Raw genomic sequence first — 16952 nt, 5'->3', positions numbered from 1 at the left:
GCAATGTAAGTGCTTCTTGCTCACACATCTTATTCACCTCAATTATTTTCATTTTTTCCGTTTTTTCTTCCTCCTGTATGAGTCTGTCTGTCTTACTTCTTTTTGTTTAATCGTGTTTTCATCTTAGTTTCTTCTCTCCTCCTCTTCCTCCCTTCCCACTTTCTACCTCTCCTAGTCGTCCTCCATCTGCCCACCACAAGGATCACCTGGCAGCCTCCACTCCAGCAGTAGACACTCTGTCCCTCCTCCAAGTGACCTTGGACCACCTAATGATGACTTTGTTTGATGACCTCTCTCACTGACCTTGATGACCTTACACCAGCGGCTGGCCACTTCCGTCCTTGCCTGAGCGACTCCCGTCCTCCCCTCGTGACCCTGAAGCCCGCCCTCTTGACCTTTGTGTCACCAGTGTATAATCACCGAGTGATCGAGGGGAAAAGGTCAACGTTGGTGAAACACTGAAGGTCGCCTCTGCTTCACCAGGGCAGGAGGGACCCGGAGCCTGCTGGAGTGTTTGTGGTGATGTTCATGGAAAATGATGGAGGGTTTTGTTACGAGGTGTTGGCTTATGACTGTGGTGTGGAGTAAGGTCGAGCAGTGTCGTCCAGCCAGGTCGTAACTCAGCGAATGCTACGACCTAGCCTCGTGAGTACGACGACGTAACCCGAAAAGTACAACTTACTGAAACCCATGAATACGACGACCTTTCATGAGGATGATGACTGTCTCCTTACTTAAGAGTTACGTCGTCGTATTCAAGGGATTAAGTCGTACTCTGAGAGGCTAAGTCATCTGACTAACGTAAGAATAATCTGAAATTTTGTTTAAAGTTTTGGGCATTTCTTCAGCATTTCCTTTCACTTTCTTTCCTGTTTAATTAAAGTTATGATGATAATGGTCTTATTTCCTGCTTTTTCATGATGATCTTGTTTACGTATTTGACGTCATCCCTTGGTCACACGGGTAGGAGCCAGTCACAAACACATCCTAGACCTCTTCTATGGTTGACCTCACATGACATCAGCAGACTCCATCACACGTCAGCTCTACTGGTTCAAACTCCCCCCTCCCCCTCCTACCCCCATGCTGCAATGAACGCAAATTAGGTTATCCTGTTATGTACATGAGACAAACTCAACAAGAACATTTATGATGATTGAGTTTCTGTTGCATTTTTTATTTTTACCTGTGCGTCCACATGTGTACGTGTGGTGGATCTCGACCAGTCTTTATTTGGACACCTGAGCATGTTGTACAATTTGCATTTTCCACATTTATTCTACTAAGATGAGATGAAGAACAGATATATGAAGGAGAGGAGGTCTGTAAGGAAGTTTGATGTGATCTGATTTATATTGTTGATTTTTCTTGACTGTTGATCTTTATTATTATTATTATTATTATTATTATTATTATTATTATTATTATCATTATTTTCTTTTTTTGCTTTTTATATTTTCATTTACTGTGGTCCTTGTTATCATAACGGTATTATAATGATCATTGCTCATAGTGTCATAATGAACAGTTGTGTTATCATTACTCGTGATATCACCAGGTTTCTGTGATGATTTTCATCATGTTGTGTTCTCTGTCTTCATTGTTATCATTATGGTTCGTCTGGCTCGTCTTCATTTTTCTCACCTGGCCAATCTGACCTGCCTTTATTGTTATCATTTTGGCCAGTTTAACCTGCCTTTATTGTTATCATAATGATGTATCGTGACTGTTAGGGTTACCACTGATCATCTTCACCATTTATCATCATCTTCATCACAATCATTTTCTCTTACATCACTGGCCATATTGTCTTCCTCATCGTGATGTCACCCAATACGTCCCAGAGTTACCACTCACCACCATTACTGTTATCATGTTATCACCCACCACCGTCACTATCACCATTACTGTCATCATTGTCATGTTATCACCCACCACCGTCACTATCACCATTGGACACATTCCATAATGGTTTTTCCCTCCCCCTAGGTACGTATGACGTCACGACTCAGGGTCGGCCATGGTTGGCTGGGCACGACGCCTCCAGCAGGTAATACACATTATAATTCCTGTACATGGAACTTCCTTTAACTATATATATATATATATATATATATATATATATATATATATATATATATATATATATATATACACACACATCGGTATGTGCTTATTTTGGTATTTTCTTTTCTATGTTTTACGTGTTCGTATTTCGATATTTTCCGTAACTTCTGTGTATTTGTTAGTGAACATTTTTGTGTTGTACTGAGTAAACTCCGCTGTAATGTTTAAAGGTCACGTGAGGCAGTGTAAATATTGGCTTTCAGAGAAAAATCACATTCTCGAGAATGTTTTTCCTTCTTCAAAAGACGATATTTTGATTCCGTAATGCATCAGCTGCCGTCTCCCTCCTGTAGTGAGTGAAGCAAGTGGGATTCAGCCAAGCAGCACCAAAAGTCCTCAAATAATGGCGTACATATCACCATTTGCAGCAGAACGGCCACGAGTGAATAGCTAGTCTCAAGTGATTATATATATAGATATATATATTAGCCAATGCCTCGCTCCAGAGCATAAACAGTAGGATAAGCTACAGCGGAAGGATTGTAATCCGTAGCATCCCACAATTCTTTCATCTGGACTGTAATTACATAGCAAGAAAAAAGAAAAGACTGGTGATTTAGAGGTACTGGGGTCAATATACGTAACTGTATAGTTCAGGGTGAGATAAGAGAGAAACTAAACTCGTATAATCTTAAAGACGCTCGCTTGTTTCTTTAATAATTTGTTTCCCTGGGGTGGATGTGAGGCGAAAGGCAGCCTGGCTGTTGATCAGTTGGTGGTTGTATGCTGACATTCTTGGCCTGGGGAGCGGGTAAAAACATGAGATAGCATCCTGGTCGGTCGAGTTACGCAGGCGGCGAGGGATTTAAAAGCGGTGGGCGACTACCCTCACCATTTATCAGCCATAAACAAATGCAGGTAGCTGCTGGTAAGGAGAGGAGGGCGGGAAGTAAGGAGCGTTTACAACACGGGAAGGCGCTTGTGTACATCTCAGGTCCGCCCAAGACAAGGGAAGGCAGTTAGAGAGTGGAGTGTAAAGGCATCTCACCCACCACAGGGGAACCAGCGCCAGCAGCGTTTGTTTTGTTACCGCCTTCATTCAGTGTCGCCTGAGCGAGCGCTCCTGTGATTGATACGTCGTTTAAAGAATAACATTGTACCACGCCAAGTTGAGATGTTCCATCCTACCTCGAGGGACAGAGATCAAGATGAAGAAATATTAAGTCTTCCTTCAGTCCCTAAAGATGCCGCATGTTAGCTGTGGTGGGTAGCAGTCGTGAAAATAAGCTGACGGTGCGGGAGCAGCGCATTCTTAAAGGTCGTGCACGATGGTAGGCTGCGTCTGGTGGTAACGGACGATTAGACTTAAGCATCGGCCTCAGAGCGGTCTCACCACACAGGAAGCAGACGATATCGCGTGTGGACGACCACAGCAACACTGTCAGTTGGTCCTGGGGCCGTATGAGGCGTGTGTGTAATCATGATGATTATTACTGACTGTCGACCGCTGAGCGGTCTCGGATCCAAGCCAGAAACCACAAGACATACGGGAAACATAAGCAAAAATTTCTGTGGCCTAACAGGAAAGCTGAGGTGCCGGTTAGTGTCTTTCTTGTGGATTGAATGATTTTGTGAAGTGATTCAGTCACTGGTTTTTGCTTGAATGCAATTATGTTTGATGTGTAAATACTCCGAGGGAACTGCTGCCAAAAACAGAGAGGCTTGGTATTCCAGTTGTTTGCTTCACGCAAGAGTAAGATAGAAAATGACACTTTGCACACCTTGGTATGTTTAAGAACGTTTACATTTAAGGTAATGTAAACATATCTGTGAAAGCAGTAGATGTATAACACTGGATTTCTTTAACCAATAATTAGATTGTCCAGTGATTCATCAGAGTAAACTATGACGGCATTGTCCGTATAGAATAATTAATACGTTAAAATATGACTTGCATAACGAATGTTTCTGAAACTAAGAAAGTTGTCTGAGGCATTGTGCCGAAACTGACAGAGTCTGAACCTGTGTGGCAAGAGCAGGAGTCGGCGTGATCAAGCCAGAGCTTCTGTGGTGGAAAAAACAATTGTTGTAGTGTCGTTACCTTTCAGATCGGCAGTGATATGGGATTCGAACCTGTAGAAGCCATCTAGACCTAATATCGCGCAACGCAGTTATTACACACAGTAAGGGCGTGTCGTGGGCGGTCTCGGGTGAAATGTCGTGGTCCTGTGCTACACGACGGACGTGGGTGACGGGGTCGTGTCGCTGCCCTGCGCCACACACCCACATCCTTTGGTGACCAGGAAGCCATAATAACGTTCCGTGAACTAAATTCTTCGTCTTCACATCAGCAAATCATGTTGAATATCCTCACTGACAAATGCTGTGACGACTTGGTTCTGGAGGATGTAATGGCAACCGCGTTGTGTTGGGAAGGATAGAGAGCCCGTGAAGAATCGTGGACACATGAGGCTTGACCCTGCGGTAATGAGGTTAAAGGTCATGTAATGAGGGTCTTATATGTCTCGTATGCATCACTTCAGAGTGACTGGTCTTTCCCCAGTATGGTGATGAGTTTGGAAGTTCTCTTGTCAGGTGCTCCTTGTGAGCGAGGCCTTCTTGAGATATACATAGATGTGTACGACGTATATGTACTTTACAGATACACCACAACAAACCATTGTGAGGAGTATCCAGCTCCTGTGTCTTGGTTGACGGCTGCTGGTTGTCCTGATGGGGAGGTGTTGAGTGGTACGGTGTTTAGAGGGTCGAATGCCTCATCTGTCGACAGGAACAAAGGTGGGAAGGTCGAGTGCCTCACCAGATGATAGGGATACGGCTGGGAGTCGCGTGCCTCACTAAACGACCAAGATACGACCATAACTCTGTCAGGTTTATCCACACTGGTGAAGTATTTGCCTGGTTGGAGTCTTGCATGTGTATATATTCTCGTTACGAGGCGGTAAAGATGCACTAATTCTTGCCTCCAGTTGGTACTTCTGTCTTTAGTTGGAGTTTGCCGCTTAGAAAAACAAGATACACTGAACGACACTTCAAAGTCATGGTTGACCTAAAGACGACATTAAGGAGTGGAGTCAGACCTGACATCCAGGGTAACCTCAGGGAGCCCATCAGGCGGCGAGGGACTCATCTTGAACCAAGAGCTGCCACCTGCAGGATACCTGGATATCCTTATTCCATGTTCCTTGACCTTTTGATTGTTGCTGGGTCGCCGTAGGCAGCCACGACGTCCTCTCGTCGTTTTTCTGTATGCAGGACGCATCAAGATTCCTGGAGATTGTTACACTGCGTCATATGACCTTTTATTTGTTGCTGCGGCGCCGTCAGGAGACCTTCAGGTCTGGCTGTATTCCTCCTGATCTCACAGCTGCTGCCGAGACCACGACAGTTGGCCTGGAGTTCCAAATTCCTTTCTTCTTGATGTATTGACATTGGATGTGGGAGATGTGTCTCCGGATGGTCTCCCGGTCTCCCTACTTCTGTTTTGCCGTCAAAGGCATTGAGGGTCGTCGTGCCTCCTCGCCCTTTCGTATATAGTGTTACTGGGCCGTGGCAGTGAGGGAGAGTGTTCCTGAGCAGGTGACCTGTCTTTCTCCTGAGGGATTACTTGTTACAGTGACCACAACATGCTACGGTCACACTGTCGTCTTGGGTGAAAAGAGAATATGTCATGTTGTCTAGTTTCTGGGAACAGAGAAAGACAAAAGAAGGAAGAGAATTGCATGCTTCTCTGTTCCAGGAAAGAAGGCTGCGCATGAATACCAAGAATGTTATATTCGTGGAGGGCATTTAGGATCGGGTATCAGCAAGGATCATAGCTTTTAAACTGTCATGGTGAGGGTTCAACATAACCTCTCCTTCAGGATGTTCAGAACCTTGGTCTGAAGTAGGATGTTAAGGGTCTGGATGTGAACTGGACTATTTGTTGAGTCCTACGACTTAGAGAGTAGCGTTGCCAGTGCTCACTTCTGGAAAGAGTGGGTTTGAAACTACACCGAATGATAACAGGAATGTTTCTTGTCTTAGAAGGAACAGGAACAGAAGTGTCTTATTGTCACTCAGGTCTTCCCTCATAACCCTGGTGATCTGCTTCACTAGATGAGGAGTACGTGCAGCGTATGTTGTAGGTGGAAGGGTGCTTACAAGAGTATGTGGTGTATGTTAGGGGCCGAAGATGTGCGTGCTGACAGTGTGGTGCGCTGGTGGGGAGTAATGCGTGTAGTGTCTGGTGTGTGTTGCAGGGGGTTGGGAACGTGTAGGGTGTTGGTATGAGGGGAGGTGTATGTAGAGCGCTTTGCTGTGGTGTATAGGGGTGCGAATTGGTGCGGGAGGGTGGAGGGGCGTTCTGGAAGGTGGGTGCGGAGATGTAAGTACCTAATTAACTGTTTCACAGCACGAGGAGAGAGTCCTAATCGTGGGGCCTCATCTCGTGTGTGTGTGTGTGTGTGTGTGTGTGTGTGTGTGTGTGTGTGCATATCTATATGAGCGATACAAGGAGAGACTTCTACATTCATGGGGCCCCATCTCTTCAACTTTAGTGTCATGCAGTTTTTTGAATTTATGTATACTGCCAACATTTACAAGTTTTCACCACACATTGTATGTGTTTGTGTGTATACATGTATGTATAAGCTATTGTATTCGTAGGCAGGTGCTCTCCTTCTCTATTTATATATATGTAATCATGTATGTATGTATTGTCGTCGGATACAGATGGTGGTGCCACGCCTATGTTTACAGCCTTGGCACCTGGGCTCTGTGGTTGGCTGAAGTTTATGCCAGAAGCCTTGGCTCCCAGTAGGCCCCTCTCGTGATTGGTCGAGCCGTGAGCAGGAAGCTCTCACGGTTGAGTTATATTCCTTGTGATTGGTCGAGGTGATTGAAGAGGTTTTATCCCTTGGGTTCCTCCGTACTATTGGCTGATTTATTATGAAGCACCTGTGCTTGGAGAGCGCCATTAGTTGCAGTGAACCCAAGCAGACGTAGTGTCATTACTGTGATGTGTTTAATGACTTACGTCATTAGTAATGCCAACAGTGGTGACTAGAATTTATATTGTGTTTTGAGACACATTGAAATAACATTCACAAAATGAAGATTATATATATATATATATATATATATATATATATATATATATATATATATATATATATATATATATATATATATATATAGTTTTTCCCCAACCTTTTTTCATAGGTGATCGCCGTTTCTCGAGTTAGCAAGCTAGCGCTAGGAACGGACGAAGAAAGGCCACATCCCCTCGCATCCATTCTCCAGCTGTCATAATGATGATGGATATGACTGAGACGTTCTCGGGGAGGTCTTCCTCTCATGTGTTTACGAGGATTAATTTCATGGTAAAATGACCTGCACCAAAACTTTGGTCTCTCGTTCGAGCGAATATCAATGGCGACTGCAGCTCCATCTGTGCCGGACAGACCGGCACTTGAGCCCCGTACCCACAGCCTTTCCATGGTCCAGTCATTCAAGTGTGAGCCTGTCTTAACCTACACCAGGAAGTTTTTCAACTGTATTTCACATTTTTCCTTTACTGTGGACCTTGTCGCCGCCCGCCGTCACGGAGCGCATGCGCTCGGTAACCGCCCGACCCCAGGGAGTGAAAATTACTCCACGGTAGTAACTAGTTCCTGCACCAGTACTGGTGACACTCACGGTGGCTGTTGCTTGAAGATTCGCATCTGCTTCAAATATTAATAAACATCGACACTGGTTGTAGTGAGTGGTCGTACACGGTCGGGCAGGGCGGTGCACGTTATGGAGCCGCGTCCAGGCCCTCCAAGGTCGCCTGGGACAGGTTGGCGTGCATTCTTAACGTCTCACTTGTAAAATCATCCCATCTTCTTTTTCTGCCGCGATGGACACCTGAACACAGACCCCGTTACTCGTAGATACGGCATACTATCCTTGCCCACGTGATCAGGGGGGGAGCGGAGGCATGAGGGTAAAAGAAGCTGGGCTGGTAAAGACTGCTTACCTACCAGCAACACTGGAACATCGTTCACTGCTGAGATGATTACAGGAATAAGAACAGTTGAGGTTCCTACTTGTGAGCTGAGAGGATCACTACGTTTGTAGCCACGACTTGGTGGTGTTCTATTCCATAGTATATGATAATGTTTCTGTAATGTGTGGAACACGTAGATCTGCTTGAGTGTTGGATAATGTCACTGGTCTTAATCATCACCTTTTTTTTTCTTTTTTAAGTTCCCGGCTTAATCTTGGTTTATGCTTCATTAATTTTGTTACTTTTTTTTTTTTTTTCTGTATACCGGGCATAAATGTAAGTGATTCTGATGGCTTACCAGATGAGATCAGAATTCATGCGGCTGGTGTGATCTACATAGTGTGTAAGCGAAATTACAAGTTGGCAGGAAAAATCAATTTGAACTCCTCGGTCGTTTGTAAACTCGAATCTTTGAGGTGGAAAATTTATAGGAGAGAAGACAAACGACGGAAGAGAATTCGATACTTCCCTGGACGTGGAGAGAAGGGATCACAACGATCACATTACGTGTGTGGCTGGTGTCCACACAGGAGTTACGGGAAGTGGGTTCAGTTCATGGTGGCTCGGACACAGGCAGACAGCTCACGAGAACAGTGGCTAAAATGATAACTGTGTAATAGAGAGAAGGAAGCAACCTTGTGTTGTATGGAGAAGGATAGTTGTAGAGACGTGATAACGATAGAGTTAATGAGGAGGAAAGTTTTCTGCTTGGCTGAAAAAACATGTAAGTGAGCATCAGGGTTACTCTCATATGTTTATACTGGCCTCTGTATCCCCACTCAGTGACGTGTTGGAGCTTTGTATGTTCTACTGTTTATCACGGCCTAGTGTTGCTCTGCCATGTTCTGTCGTGCGTACCACGACCCTACGGGTCTCGCCCGATCTTGGTTTAGATCGCCAGCGTCTCATCGTAAGGCACACCACACGTCACTATTATGGCTTTGGGATCGTTAGTCATGGAGTATCATGGCGCGGGTTGCCGGGCTGGTTCTCCTCCTACCGTAAACCTTATCATCATATGGCGGGACATTTGCATAGTACCGGCCGGAGGCGGCTCCTTCCTCCTGACTGTCGTACTACCCAAGCAGACTCTCGCTTGATCGTCAGGTGATCTGTTGTGCTTTTTTAAGACACATCTGACTTAGATCCATTTCTATATCTTTTTATAGTTTTTATATAAATCATATCTATATCCCTTATCATATTTTGTCAATCTGTTATTGGTTTTCGAGTTCACAAACTACAAATCATTCATTTTCGTATGTATTGGATGTTTATTAGCAATAATGCTACTGTAGATGAATTTTAAAGATAAATAGATGGCCATTTCAACTGTCTAGATTTGCAAAAAATTTATTTTATATTCATCCTCTGGGTCTGTGATAGTCACATGGTCTATATATATCTATCTCATCTATAGCTCAGTTTGGTCCCAGTTTATTTGTATCTAGATATATGACTTGCCTATAAGGCGGATCTGAACTGCTTGTAGCATTCAGATATGATCGTGCCAGTAGAGCTGCTGGTGGTGAGGCCAGCGCCGAAATGTGGCTCTCCAGCAGTAGGGACTTACCTGGGTACGCCAGCTAGGATTACTATCTCATTACGCGTTGATGTCACCAGGACTGTGGGCAGAGTAAACGCGTTTTTTTCCTCTTGTCTTTGTACCATACTTCCAGAAGTGTGTGTGTGTGTGTGTGTGTGTGTGTGTGTGTGTGTGTGTGTGTGCTTAAAGGTACATATGATCGTACCTGTGCATGATAATTTATGTTTAATAATCAGTCTAACTGTAAATTCTATATAATCATAACTGTTGAAACTGTTCTCTGCATATATAAATTGACTGGTTTCATGTGACAATTAGATCACGGTATAAAATGCAATGTTCCTATTAAAGTATACAGTTAATTAGTGTCATTAACATTACCCGTCTAGCGGCGGGTAATGAAGTCCTTGTGCCGTAGAAACAGTTGGGCGGCCCCCGCTGGCCTGAACCGTCCGCCTGGCAGCGGGGAGCCTATTGTCCTTCCAGGCTCTGTTGTATCTGCTTTTTTATCTTTTTATTGTCTTGCCTTGTGACGTGGTGGGGCAAAGGGGTGTAGCCCTGGACCTGAAGAACTGTAGGGCTGTGTCAGGGTCGTTTAGAGGTTCAAAGTAGCCTTGCAGTGTGGTAATGCCCGCTGTATGTCATTGGATCAGGTGTTCTTATGGTGTTACGAAAGGTTGAAACGAGTTAGCGAGTAGAGTCGTTGCTTACTCGTTATACTGCTGGAGTTCAGCGTTTGGGATTGTGGGTTCGAACCCTGTCCCCTCTTTTCTCCGGAATGTTTCGACTCTGTCACTCAGTTGTAGATGTGTATCTCGTCCGTCTGACTGGAGATTCCAGGTAGTTAAACATAATGTTAAGCCACACTAACGCTTTATGTATCGCGGGGTATGAAGCTGTGTACCCAGCACGCCAGAAGATGCATGACAGCTACATTAACATGAGATCAGCAGGAGAACACGTGGATGCCAGATGAGGTAAGGTAGCAGACAATTCATCAGTCCAGGCAGAAGGTACTCAGATACTTTTTTTTTTTATTTCTCCGTTGTTTCTCTTTTTTTCCCTTCATCTTAAAAGTCTGGCGTCGATGGCGAACTCTCTCCGTGTCTGGTGTCTTTGTTATACAAAGAATATGTTCTTTTCATCCTTGGGAACAGGAGAGGAAGGATACTGCCTACGTGTCTCCTGACTGTAGAAGGCGACTTCAGAGGGTCGAGAGCTGGAGTCTGGCGATCCTCTCGTGTATGATTACTTTATAAATGCATGAAAAAGAAAACAAGAGTAAGGGAAGATTTTACCTTCAAGGCGCTGTCTTGTGCTCCTCACACTACGTCGCGTCACTAAGGTGGGAAGGGCAGGTACTACAGTGTAGTATCGACACACTCATAGCCCAGAGGATGAGCAGTCCCTCCCATAAGTCCTTACGGCAGTATAGCGCCAGAACTTGGCTGCGGCTCCTCGACACCTCGGTACAGCCAAGGCAGCCTCACCGCCGGTAATCTGGGGGCACGTCTAGCCAATCATGGCCACGGTTACGCACTGGTAATTACAGAGCGAACTGCTCGTTACCGGCCCGGAACGAATGCAGGTAAAGTGCACAGTTAACCATCCTGAAGGGTCGTTCCTAATGACTGCAAGGTCGTTATACATGTCCGCTCGTTCATTGGTGGAAGGGAAAGGTGTTTAGAAACGAGCGAGGATGGTTAAGGTGATGGAGGTAGTTAAGGTGATGGAGGTAGTTAAGGTGATGGAGGTAGTTAAGGTGATGGAGGTGGTTAGGGTGATGGAGGTAGTTAGGGTGATGGAGGTGGCTGGGGTGATAGAGGTGAATATTTAGATGGTAATTAAGGCGATGTAGGTAGTTAGGTTCATGGAAATCTCTAGGTTTGAGAGAGTCATAAGTTTACGTTTTCTTGTAAGAAACTGAGGAAGGATGACTGGAAGGAGTCTATCAGTATAACTTTACATGTTCTTATATTTCCTTAATCGTCACATTACTACTGCCTCATCGCTATGTATTGTTTGTGTTGATGTTTACGTACGTCGAGTGTAATGATTTTACATCAAATTCATAACACGTATGCGGATTTCATTCTTTCCTACAAAATTTCCAGAGCAGTATAGTCTCTTTACCACTTGGCACCACTTCATAATTATCTTACTAGTGTGCTGACGGATTTGGTGGGTTGGGTAGAGCCTTTGTTTTTACCATCTTGTCTCCATCTGCTTAGGAATGTCGGATTTTATTGCTGTTTTCCTGTAGATAACCTCGTGAAAGACCGCCAGGTCTTCTGATCATGTGATCTTCCCATGTATTCTGCATCCACGTTTTCACTGAGCCCATGTGCTATATATGATTGTATGCTCCTCACCGTCATATGTAAGTATGCTTCCCACACCCAAATATAACATCGTGTTATACTCAACATACCGACCGCTGCATATAATGGTTCACTCTGGCTGCACTCAAGTCACTCCGGTATATATAAACACATGTCTTTTACCTGGTTATTTATACTTTACTTCGTTCATTTATTCACCCTTTAATTTTTGGTTTCTTGATGTCATCTTCCCTCCTACCACGTTCTCCTTCGCTCCTTTGACAAGCCACCTTTCCTTCCTTGATTTCTTCCTCCTGCCTACATCCTCCTCCTTTCATATCCCACCATTATCTCTCTTCTTCCATCTTGGTTCTGTTACCTTCTCCTCCGCCTGCCTGACCCGGGGTCTACCCTGGCCAGCATGTGTGGGGAGGAGGAGCAAGGCGAGCGTTCAGTCGTTAGCACAATGGGGTCAGTAATTATCTGTCACCCAAGGTAATATTCACCTCCCACCCCTACTGGAAGGCCACCGAGGGTGGGGGTGTAGGATTGTGTATGTGACAGTGTGCAGGGCTGGTTTGACGGTGGGTGTGGTTGCTGTGTGCTAAAAGGTTGCTGGGCGGGGGCGCTGGTGCGGTGGATGCGGCTGCTGTTTATACGTGTGTGTGTGTTTGTGTGTGTGTGTGTGTGTGTGTGTGTGATTGATCGAGCATCAGTGTGTGTGTGGCAGAATGATTATGAGTTTCGCGACCGACCAGTTGTGTGCCCTGAGCCCGTTACTCACCTTGTTGTTATGAATCAACGTTTACATTCTCAGTCATGACTTGGGTTATATGTGAAGCTCTTCCCTTGGGAGCTAGGCGCTAGGTGACCAATTGCAGCTGTAGAATGTTGTTGTTATAGATGTCCGGTATCATACCGAGTGGAAGATGGAGAGAGACGGATGGATGGTCTGTAGAGGTAAGGGAATATGTAGAGATGAGCGGGCATGGACTACGCAAGCCTAATATAGGAAACATCAGTAATGGACCATAGAATTGTAGATGAGGAACAAGGGAATCAAGATGCAGAGGTAACAGCACATAGTGATGATAGTGAAAGGGGGAGACTTGAATAAAGATACTCTGTACAACGCAACTCTTGTAAATATGTAAGAGTGAAGGATAAAGCTCTGAGGATGAGAGATAGGAAGACTACGTTTACAACTCTACAGAAGATTGATAAAAAACTATGGAAAGATAGTAATGTAGGATGATAATATAATGGTGCAGATTAAGCTTCAAAGCCAGAAGATCCTCAAAATTATAATGAATAACAATCATAATGATAATGATGATAATAATGATGAGAGTAATAATGGTAATAAATTTCAGAAGTAATAAAACTCTGAGAAAGAATGGAAATAATGTCAATAGTCCATGAGGAATATCGTTCGTGGTCGTGGGTGTGTGGGAGGACTTTATGGCTGCTGGTGAGTTTAGTTCGTATTGTGTTACTGTACAAGCAAGATGATTGTCCACCGTGGGCGATCACTGGCTTCTGGTTCTCCTGGCCTTAGTGGGCCGACCTCCTGGGTGAGGCTCTTCCTCAGTGCTGTGTTGACAAGACTCCTCCCTGGTGTGGTAGGTGTTGACAGCGTCAGTGGCAGCCCACCAGTAAATGTTGAGGCTGTACACGTCTTGCCGAAGAATTGATTATATAGTTTTCTCTTATTTCCATCTCTCGTGTTTATCATTCCTTCTTCATTTTCTGTCGTTCGTTGTAGCATCTATTTTTTGTGTTTCTAATCAATGCATTTTTTTGGTGTCCTCTTAATTTTCTGCTTGGGTCAGTCCTGCTGGTGTTGGGTGGCCGTAAGTCATATGAGGAGCTGGAGCAGACTCACCCACCGTGACATTAAAGTATTTTCTTAAGTTATTTTTTGTAAACGTGTGAATTAATCCTGGTCAACAATTATTGGGCCTCGCAGCTACGTCCAGCAAATGGCTGACATTTTCAGACGAGGAACTTTTGCACTTGGACCGGTATATCTTGTTCTGGCCAGCAGTGTTCGGTTACCCCACGATTGTCACTACAGCACCGGGAGGCGGTACGTAACCCCGCTCCGTTCTCATTTCAGTCATGATCGAGATCTGTTTAAAGATTATGTTCTGAAGTCGATGTGTTGTGATGGTACAGATATCATCTTAGCTCGTGGACTTCAGTAGATGAAGGATATTGTACTGAACACACGATAGAGCAAATAGTTTATGTATTATTCGAAAATAGATATTTAATACAGAAGTTGGAATTCTTGGGATTGTTATAGATATGTATCACAAGCTAAACATATCTACATATATTTTTTCACTGTCTTCGAAATGGTGTCGAAAATGGTAAGAAACACATACGTACAGAAATCGAGTTAGGAAATGTGTGTGTGTGTGTGTGTGTGTGTGTGTGTGTGTGTTTGTGTGTGTGTGTGTGTGTGTGTTCAAAGATTCAATGCTCAACATTGACGTAGAAACTGTAGCTCAGTTTGCTTTTCCGAAGTGTTTGTTATACAGTCGTTGCCCCGCCTCTCAGGCCAAAACCTTAACTGGAACGAAAGAGGAAGCAGGTGGTCAGCGTCAGGGACTTTACTGACTCTGTAGTAACGTCTTTAATCACCAGCTTGGCTGACTTAACTGTTCATTTTCCTCACTGTGCACAGGTGGCCAGTCACCTGAGCACAGGTAATACATCACCTGTGCATAAGTATTGAGACACCTTTGCGCCGATGTTCTTCGTAAGTCGTACACGATGGTACGACCCTCGACACGACGGTACGACCCTGGGATATGATAGCCACCACACTCAGGGGTCGTACCGTGGTGCTGAAGAAGTTCGATGTCATCACGCACCAGGAGTGTGTCTGTATGGTGGTCACAGAACCAAGAATATAACAGACTCGAGGAGTCAGTTTGCACTGAGAAGCCTCACGGAGTTGCTTACCTCGGGGATACAAATTTAGAATTCTAAAAAAACTCTTTTGTTTTTTTTACATGTATGAATGTTTTTTGTGTTATACAAGTAATCTCAATTAATGGATGCAGTACAGAAAAGTTCATTCAGGTTATAATGTAAATTTCCACATCACTGTGTTTCTCTGGCTGGCATCTCTGGCAGACGAAAGATATAAGACATTTACAAGAGATCCAAATACAGGTTTGAGAATTGCTCTGGCAACAGAAATAAAATTGGTTTTTATAGACTTTCGTTCAGTAGTGGCAACGTGGAAGCCTTTATTGGTACGTCAGGAAAAAAACAATATAATTACTTACAGATTATTGTGAGATTATCCAGGCGTCGTGATCACAGGTGCGCTCTTCAGGCATCAGAATGTAACAGAAAAAATGATTGAGGAGACTTGATGGCGTCAGCCAGGGAGGTAATCCTAGATGACGGCGGGTGAGGTACTACCGACCGTCTCAGACGTCGTAAGATATTTACGGTCGTGTTGAATATGAGATCGTTTGGGCAGGTATTACGTCATTATTATTATTATTATTATTATTATTATTATTATTATTATTATTATTATTATTATTATTATTTATTAGCATTATTATTACTATTGTTATCGTTATTATTATTATTATCATATAACTCCAAAACCCCTTTCACCGAAGGGGCTCCTGTATCTTCGTGACTGCCCTACTTCCAGTAGCAGGGTAGTAATGGAGTTCTTTGGAGCGACAAATTCCTCAGCGAGGTTGCTCCCTTGCGTCAGTAGCCGATCACAGAACACTGGTTTTTCCCTCACCCAGAAACGATATACTCCACTCATGTAAATATGTATGGTACAATGTCGCATACATGATCCCTTCACAAACTGTCAAGAATTTTGTTCTGATAATAATTTACGAGAAATTAGAATACTCAGAGTATTCAGTTTGGTGTTGTGTGCTGTAACTGACGAGTTGTATGATATTTGTGGTAATTTCGCGAAAAGATACAGCATTACGGATGTGTGTATTGCTTTTTGATAAAACGTCTTGCAGTACATTAAGAATGAGTTGCATAGCTTGCAGTATGGGTGTATTGTCTTAATCTAAAGAAGTAAATAATACCTCTAGCGAGTAACAGAATCATACAGGTGTGGTTATAGCACAATAAAGGGTTGTTTCCCAGTATAACTCATACCTATCATCGTACACAAGCAGTAGATGGTCACTACTACTGAACAATCACAGGTCACGAGTGTCGCAATCTTGGTCATGGTGACGCAACGAACCACAGTACAAGCAGCGTGTTGGTCGAGGCTCAGTCGGTCTGCCCTTCCTAACATTCCATTCACAAACTTTGAATTAATCTCACGTTGTAGATCTTAGATTCGTGGTTGGATTTCACATCCTGTTTATGTTATTGGTTGTCTTGCTCGTGGGCAGGTTCAGAGGTAATATCAACTTATTTTCTTTATTCTCCAACACATTATCTGATTATCTTGATGACCATACGTTAACGAATAACCCCCCACCCCCACTTAACAGTTATCTTCCACTTGTCCAGTCTCTCTCGTCCTCACCACTACTACACACCCGTGGTCACATACCTCTCTCGTCCTCACCACTACTACACACCCGTGGTCACATACCTCCCTCGTCCTCACCACCACTACACACCCGTGGTCACATACCTCTCTCGTCCTCACCACCACTACACACCCGTGGTCACATACCTCTCTCGTCCTCACCACTGCTACACACCCGTGGTCACATGCCTCGCATGATGACCTCACGCACACCTTCCCTCTGGCATCTACAGTACTCAGTCATCGTGGCGGGTTCGTCTCTCATGTCTTCATGTATCACCGCTCGCACTTCACGGTGCCGACCTCCGTCATGCCCTGCCTTGTTCTGAACATTCTGGTCATTTGCGGTTCTCATGGCCACTTGTCTTGACTTCAGCCTCCTCCCACTATGACCTTTGTAGACTCAAGTTGATA

General features: G+C 44.2%; 1 protein-coding gene across 4 annotated transcripts in view; it reads left to right on the top strand.

Moving 5' to 3' along the window:
- Positions 1 to 16952, top strand: part of LOC139759825 (uncharacterized) — a 155291-nt gene that overhangs the window by 93345 nt on the left and 44994 nt on the right. The window contains exon 2 of one of the 4 annotated variants that reach the window (XM_071682315.1): positions 1990 to 2050. The exons of the other annotated variants lie outside the window; for them this stretch is intronic. Within the exon in view, the coding sequence (XP_071538416.1) occupies positions 2021 to 2050 (30 nt within the window). The 5' untranslated portion in view covers positions 1990 to 2020. The remainder of the gene's footprint in view (positions 1 to 1989; positions 2051 to 16952) is intronic. 4 annotated transcript variants of the gene reach the window in all.

This window comes from Panulirus ornatus, chromosome 34 (assembly GCF_036320965.1).
Source record: "Panulirus ornatus isolate Po-2019 chromosome 34, ASM3632096v1, whole genome shotgun sequence".
Classification (NCBI taxonomy): Eukaryota; Metazoa; Arthropoda; class Malacostraca; order Decapoda; family Palinuridae; genus Panulirus; species Panulirus ornatus.
The sequence above is the reverse complement of the archived record's forward strand: the minus strand, read 5'-3'. Positions and strand labels throughout refer to the sequence as shown.